An 8,492-nucleotide genomic window follows, 5' to 3' on the forward strand; every position below is an offset into this window, starting at 1 on the left:
CCCTCCAGAGGTTGACAGGCCTTAACAACCCTCCAGAGGTTGACAGGCCTTAACAACCCACCAGAGGTTGACAGGCCTTAACAACCCTCCAGAGGTTGACAGGCCTTAACAACCCTCCAGAGGTTGACAGGCCTTAACAACCCTCCAGAGGTTGACAGGCCTTAACAACCCTCCAGAGGTTGACAGGCCTTAACAACCCTCCAGAGGTTGACAGACCTTAACAACCCTCCAGAGGTTGACAGGCCTTAACAACCCTCCAGAGGTTGACAGGCCTTAACAACCCTCCAGAGGTTGATAGCTTTAATTCATTCTATTACAACAAGTGCACAACAACACCTAAAGCTTCAACAATTAGGCAGCATCATCAGCCTCCTTACAGGACCAACTAACCTAGACTACAACAACAACAACTAAGCTACAACAACTTATAAACTACCTGAACTACTACAACTACAACACCTAGGCTCCAACAAGCAGCCTACAGCCTCCACAATTATTCAATCGGCTTTATTCTCGACTCACAATCGAGAATTCCGGATTCGAATCCCGGGAGGGACCGAAATGATTGGAAACATGTCCTATCACCTAATGCACCTGTTCACCTAGCAGGTTGCATCCTGGGCGGGGTCAGTAATTGTATTTGTTGTATTTATAATTCGACCTATGGGGGGGGGGAGACCTCGATCGATATAAGCCTAATGTGTAAGAATACCCTCCGGCTTCCTGTCCCGCGATACACCAGTTTGTTAACTAACTCCCTGTTAACTCTCTAACTCCTCCTACCCATTAACTGTTAGGTGAAAAGTTGCATTAGGGATAAGAAAAAAAAAAAAAAAAAAAACTCAATTTTGCCCGGGAATCGAACCCAGGACCATTCTGAATACGTTAAATTCGAATCATATATAACTGAACTTGTAACGAAGTTTTAATTAATTGAAGTTTCAATAAACTGTAATGTACAAGTCTCTCTCTTTGCTTACGAATTGATCTGTCTTCCCTTTTTCTAAATTTTGCGCCGAGTTTCAGAAAACGGTATTTTCCCCCATATTAATGACTAACTAGTCTATAACAAAAATATATATATATATATGGAAATCATGGATTCTTAATTTGGGGGGAGGAGGAGGATGGGTCCATGCTTCTTTAGGTTTATGAAAACCAAATAACGGGGTTATGGGACTCCGAACAACTTAAAAAACACGTTTGTTTGACTACAATGAACTACCAATGTAATACAAATTGATGCAGTTCCAAGTTTAGTTTGCGCAGAAACAACGGCTCGTGTATTTGTGATTTTCCGTTTTCTACAAATGTTCAAATCATTATCATTTCCTTTCAGCTATTCTGGTTCTAACGATCCATTGGTTAAGTAAACCCAGCTACTGCCATCTTTTGTAGTCACACTGATACCTAACATGACTGGTAGCGATTTCGAGAGGTATAGGGGGTAACCCATTAAGGGTAACCCATTGAGGGTAACCCATTGAGGGTAACCCATTAAGGGTAACCCATTAAGGGTAACCCATTGAGGGTAACGCATTGAGGATAACCCATTGAGGGTAACCCATTGAGGGTAACCCATTGAGGGTAACCCATTAAGGGTAACCCATTGAGGGTAACCCATTAAGGGTAACCCATTGAGGGTAACCCATTAAGGGTAACCCATTGAGGGTAACCCATTAAGGGTAACCCATTGAGGGTAACCCATTGAGGGTAACCCATTGGGGGTAACCCATTGAAGGTAACCCATTGAGGGTAACCCATTGAGGGTAACCCATTGGGGTAACCCATTGAGGGTAACCCATTGAGGGTAACCCATTGAGGGTAACCCATTAAGGGTAACCCATTAAGGGTAACCCATTGAGGGTAACCCATTGAGGGTAACCCATTAAGGGTAACCCATTGAGGGTAACCCATTAAGGGTAACCCATTGAGGGTAACCCATTAAGGGTAACCCATTGAGGGTAACCCATTAAGGGTAACCCATTGAGGGTAACCCATTAAGGGTAACTCATTGAGGGTAACCCATTAAGGGTAACCCATTGAGGGTAACCCATTGGGGGTAACCCATTGAAGGTAACCCATTGGGGGTAACCCCATTCAAAACAGCCTGCCTTAAATGGGGCACTGAAGTATTTGTGTACAGAACCATAGGGCATTGATGTATAAAAATACAGGACTATGAGGCGCTTCGCCCTTTGGATACAGTGTCATAGGGCGCTGTATTTCTGGGATACATGCCACAATGATTGCCACAGCGGTGTTCATGCATTTGCAGTTACGTTATCCTTAATTACAGCCACTGTATTCTAGCAGCATAGTAACCCCATGAGCCCGGACCCAAATGTATAAGCTTCTAATGAACATGTATTCAAACAAAATAGAGCTCAATGGACATGTATCCAAACAAAATAGAGCTCAATGGACATGTATCCAAACAAAATAGAGCTCAATGGACATGTATCCAAACAAAATAGAGCTCAATGGACATGTATCCAAACAAAATAGAGCTCAATGGACACGTATCCAAACAAAATAGAGCTCAATGGACATGTATCCAAACAAAATAGAGCTCAATGGACATGTATCCAAACAAAATAGAGCTCAATGGACATGTATCCAAACAAAATAGAGCTCAATGGACATGTATCCAAACAAAGTAGAGCTCAATGGACATGTATCCAAACAAAATAGAGCTCAATGGACATGTATCCAAACAAAGTAGAGCTCAATGGACATGTATCCAAACAAAATAGAGCTCAATGGACATGTATCCAAACAAAATAGAGCTCAATGGACACGTATCCAAACAAAATAGAGCTCAATGGACACGTATCCAAACAAAATAGAGGTCAATGGACATGTATCCAAACAAAATAGAGCTCAATGGGCATGTATCCAAACAAAATAGAGCTCAATGGACATGTATCCAAGCAAAATAGAGGTCAATGGACATGTATCCAAACAAAATAGAGCTCAATGGACACGTATCCAAACAAAATAGAGCTCAATGGACATGTATCCAAGCAAAATAGAGGTCAATGGACATGTATCCAAACAAAATAGAGCTCAATGGACATGTATCCAAACAAAATAGAGCTCAATGGACACGTATCCAAACAAAATAGAGCTCAATGGACATGTATCCAAACAAAATAGAGCTCAATGGACATGTATCCAAACAAAATAGAGCTCAATGGACATGTATCCAAACAAAATAGAGCTCAATGGACATGTATCCAAGCAAAACAAAGCTTGATGGAGATGTCTCCAAGCACAACAGCGCCTATTGGACACGTAACAGTCAGGGGGTTCGTAATTGAGACAGTTCACAAATTACTTCGTAGGGGGCGCCGGGTTCTGCCAGGGTTCGTATCCCAGCAGCGCCCTGGGAGGAGCGGGAGCTGTGACACCAGAGACAGTGAGAGTAACGCTAACTCTACACACACACACACACACACACACACACAGGGGGGGCCTGGTAGCCTGGTGGATAGCGCTCAGGACTCGTAATTCTGTGGCGCGGGGTTCGATTCCTGCACCAGGCGGAAAAAAGTAGTAAATAGTAAACAGTTGATTGACATTTGAGAGGCGGGCCGAAAGAGCAAAGCTCAACCCCCGCAAACACAACTAGGTGAACACACACACACACACACACACACACACACACACACACACACACACACACACACACACGCACGCACTTGGAGCGTTACGAGGCCTGTACATTCATCCACGTTTATGATCTCAGAGTGTGCAACAAACTTTAAGAAAGTTACCTCATTTCCAAATGAATAATATGAATGACTATTATATAATTTCCAAATATATAATCATGATGACATTAACATAACCTTTCAATAAAAATCTGCAACAAGTAGGTATGAGAAATATATTTTCACCAAATTGAAATTGAAATTTTAAAACAGATTAACATCAATATAATCTAAGCACAAGTGAGAAAAAAAACACACCCAAAGCAACTCTACGACATCCAAAAACACGTTAACCTACACATTACAATGTTTGACGTTTAAAACAGTAGAGCCAAGGAACTCCACGACACAACTTACCTTCATTGATGAGTTTGGCCTGTTGAAACAACCAGGGCAAGCGTCTACTACTGTTGACAGGCAGCTCAGGTGTAAATAAAGATCAGCTGATGTGCAAATACCAATCAGCTGACGTGTAAACAAAGATCAGCTGATGTGCAAATACCAATCAGCTGACGTGTAAACAAAGATCAGCTGATGTGCAAATACCAATCAGCTGACGTGTAAACAAAGATCAGCTGACGTGTAAACAAAAATCAGCTGATGTGTAATCCAAAGTTTAGCAGATAATTCAACAGCATTCTGCTGATACATAGAGGTCAGCATACATGTAATGAAGAATGAGCAAATGTGTTAGCATGCAGGGAATGGGCATACAAGTGAGCTAATTAATAGGCCTAAGGCGTAGGCAAGTAAACGGATTTGTTGAGTGTTTTCTTAATTCGTGAAGCGTATGCAAATCAGCTGAGAAGTAGCCTTAATGCAAATACAAACCCGCTGACATGTAGGCCTAAGATGTATACAAATCAGCTGATATATAGGCCTAATATGTAAGTTAACTGATATATCAAGAGTATTAAAAATGAGCTGATAAGCAATGTTTATGAAGGTTAGTTTATGTGTAACGTGTATATAAATCAATTGATATATGTGTTTTAAAGATCAAATGAACGACCAATATGTATTCCAATATGTATACCAATATGTATACCAATATGTATCAGCAGATGTCTCAACAAAGTTCAGCCAATATATAAGCCAGAAATAAACTTGTACCAAAGGATCTTTTAATGTGCAAATGCATGGCAAGTTCCTCTTTGATGTAGAGTAAGACAGTCTACGAACTAAAATTAAAAATGCACATTCTGTTTTGTAAACACCAAGTTAGCAGCATTAAAGGCGCAATTTGACAGTTAATTAATTTAAGCGAGTTTCCATGAATAAGTAAAAAACAATAAAACAAACAAAAAAGCCGATAGAAAAATGAGCATTTAAACACACACACACACACACACACACACACACACACACACACACACACACACACACACACACACACACACACACACACACACACTCACCAGGGATTACCAGTAGGGAGGTAAGGAAATTGGCCGTGACAAAGGCTATAGGCCGGGATGGAATCTCACCTTGGATACTAAAAGAAAGAGCAGAAGCACTGTGCCTGCCACTCTCTATGGTATGATAAGAGCCCAGAAGGCTCAGGAATCGGTACGACAGTTGAGAAGCGGGACCAAAGAGCCAAAGCGCAACCCTCGCAAGCACAACTAGGTGAGTACACACACACACACACACACACACACACACACATACACACACACACACACACACACACACACACACACACACACACACACACACACACACACACACACATACACACCTCCACTAGAAGAGTCAGAGATTACCAATGGGGATGTAAGGACTCTCTTGCTAGAGTTGGATGTGACAAAGGCTATAGGCCCGGACAGAATCTCCCCTTGGATACTAAAGAAAGGAGCAGAAGAACTGTGCCTACCACTCTCCATAGTGTTTAACACATCACTGGTAACAGGGGAATTGCAAAAATTTGGAAGACTCCTAACGAGGTCCCGATATACAAGAAGGGGGATAGACAGGAGGCACTGAACTACAGGCCAGTGTCCCTAACTTCCATACCATGCAAGCTGATGGAGAAGATTGTGCGAAAAAAGCTAGTAGAACATCTGGAGCGGAAGAACTTTGTAACACAGCATCAACATGGGTTCATGTACGGCAAGTCCAGCCTCACAGGGTTAATTGAATTCTATGACCAGGCAACAAAAATCAGGAAGAAAGAGAGGGATGGGCAGACTGCATATTTTTCAGACACAGTGCCACACAAGAGGCTAGTGAAAAAGCTGGAATACAGACAGGAGTGAAAGGGACGGCACGCCATTGGATAAGGGAGTACCTAAGCAACAGGAGACAACGAGTCACTGTGAGGGGTGAGGTCTCAGATTGGCAAGACATCACCAGTGGGGTCCCGCAGGGTTAAGTCCTTGGGCCTATACTGTTTCTGATATATTTAAATGATTTCCCAGAGGGTATAGAATCGTTCCCCTCATTGTTTGCTGATGATGCACAAATTATGAGGAGGATTAAAACAGAGGATGATAGCAGGAGGCTACAAGATGACCCAAACAGACTGAATGAATGGTGCAACAAATGGCTACTAAAGTTCAACCCGAGTAAATGCAAGGTCATGAAACTAGGCGGTGGAAAACAGGAGGCCAGCCACAGGATACAGAATGGGAAATGAAGTAGTTCATGAAACGGAGAAAGAGAAAGATCTAGTTGATATCACACCAAACTTGTCTCCTGAAGCTCACACAAAAATAATTACATCGGCGGCATATGCGAGGCTGGCTAACATCAGAACAGCCTTCAGGAACCTGTGTAAGGATTCATTCAGAACCTTGTATACCACCTATGTAAGACCAATCCTGGAGTATGCGGCCCCAGCATAGAACCCATACCTTGTCAAGCACAAGACGAAGTTGGAAAAAGTTCAGAGGTATGCCACTAGGCTAGTCCCAGAACTAAGAGGCATGAGTTACGAGGAAAGGATGCGTGAGATGAACCACACGACACTGGAAGACAGAAGAGTAAGAGGAGACATGATCACTACCTACGAAATTCTCAAGAGGAATTGAGAGCGTAGATAAGGATAAATTATTCAACACTGGTAGAACGCGAACAAGGGGACACAGGTGTAGACTGAGTACCCAAATGAGCCACAGGGACGTTAGAAGGAACTTTTTCAGTGTCAGAGTAGTTAACAAGTTGAATGCATTAGGCAGTGATGTGGTGGAGGCTGACTCCATACACAGTTTCAAGTGTAGATATGATAGAGCCCAGTAGGCTCAGGAATCTGTACACCAGTTGATTGACAGTTGAGAGGCGGGACCAAAGAGTCAAAGCTTAACCCCCGGAAGCACAACTAGGTGATTACAACTAGGAGAGTACACACACACACACACACACACGCACACACACACACACACACACAAACACACACACACACACACACAAACACACACACACACACACACACACACACACACACACACACACACACACACACACACACGCACACACACACACACACACACAAACACACACACACACACACACACACACACACACACACACACACACACACACACACACACACACACACACACACACACACACACACACACGCACACACACACACACACACACAAACACACACACACACACACACACACACACACACACACACACACACACACACACACACACACACACACACTAACCCACTGATAAAAAGTTGATAAAAGAACTCATACTTAATGATAAATTACATAAAAAAACTTTGACCTGGGAGGAAATCCTGGAGTTAAGGGAACCACTGACCAGGAATGAAGTAGTTGAGCTAAGGGAATCATTAATCAAGAAGTAAGTACTGGAGCTAAGAGAACCATTAACCATGAATAAAAGTACTGGAGCTAAGAGACCCATTGACCATGAAGGAAGTACTGGAGCTAAGAGAACCATTGACCATGAAGAAAGTACTGGAGCTAAGAGACCCATTGACCATGAAGGAAGTACTGGAGCTAAGAGAACCATTAACCATGAATAAAAGTACTGGAGCTAAGAGAACCATTGACCATGAAGGAAGTACTGGAGCTAAGAGAACCATTGACCAGAGAGGAAGTACTGGAGCTAAGAGACCCATTGACCAGAGAGGAAGTACTGGAGCTAAGAGAACCATTGACCAGAAAGGAAGTACTGGAGCTAAGAGACCCATTGACCAGAGAGGAAGTACTGGAGCTAAGAGAACCATTGACCAGAGAGGAAGTACTGGAGCTAAGAGAACCATTGACCAGAAAGGAAGTACTGGAGCTAAGAGACCCATTGACCAGAGAGGAAGTACTGGAGCTAAGAGAACCATTGACCAGAAAGGAAGTACTGGAGCTAAGAGACCCATTGACCAGAGAGGAAGTACTGGAGCTAAGAGAACCATTGACCAGAAAGGAAGTACTGGAGCTAAGAGACCCATTGACCAGAGAGGAAGTACTGGAGCTAAGAGAACCATTGACCAGAAAGGAAGTACTGGAGCTAAGAGACCCATTGACCAGAGAGGAAGTACTGGAGCTAAGAGAACCATTAACCATGAATAAAAGTACTAGAGCTAAGAGACCCATTGATCAGGAAGGAAGTACTGGAGCTAAGAGAACCATTGACCAGAAAGGAAGTACTGGAGCTAAGAGACCCATTGACCATGAAGGAAGTACTGGAGCTAAGAGAACCAATGACCAGAGAGGAAGTACTGGAGCTAAGAGAACCATTAACCATGAATAAAAGTACTGGAGCTAAGAGACCCATTGATCAGGAAGGAAGTACTGGAGCTAA

General features: G+C 42.9%; 1 protein-coding gene across 1 annotated transcript; it reads left to right on the forward strand.

Annotated features, from left to right (window-relative positions):
- Nucleotides 1–7,603: 7,603 nt before the first annotated feature.
- On the forward strand, nucleotides 7,604–8,260 carry LOC138357914 (collagen EMF1-alpha-like). The gene has a single exon (XM_069315089.1). It carries the CDS (start codon nucleotides 7,604–7,606, stop codon nucleotides 8,258–8,260), a length of 657 nt encoding a protein of 218 aa, XP_069171190.1.
- The last annotated feature ends 232 nt before the right edge of the window (nucleotides 8,261–8,492 follow it).

Source organism: Procambarus clarkii, chromosome 80, assembly GCF_040958095.1.
Source record: "Procambarus clarkii isolate CNS0578487 chromosome 80, FALCON_Pclarkii_2.0, whole genome shotgun sequence".
NCBI classification, from domain to species: domain Eukaryota; kingdom Metazoa; phylum Arthropoda; class Malacostraca; order Decapoda; family Cambaridae; genus Procambarus; species Procambarus clarkii.

Excerpts from the sequence above, each read along its gene's own strand:
- LOC138357914 (XM_069315089.1), top strand. The coding sequence starts at position 7,604 with ATGAAGGAAGTACTGGAGCTAAGAGAACCATTGACCATGAAGAAAGTA.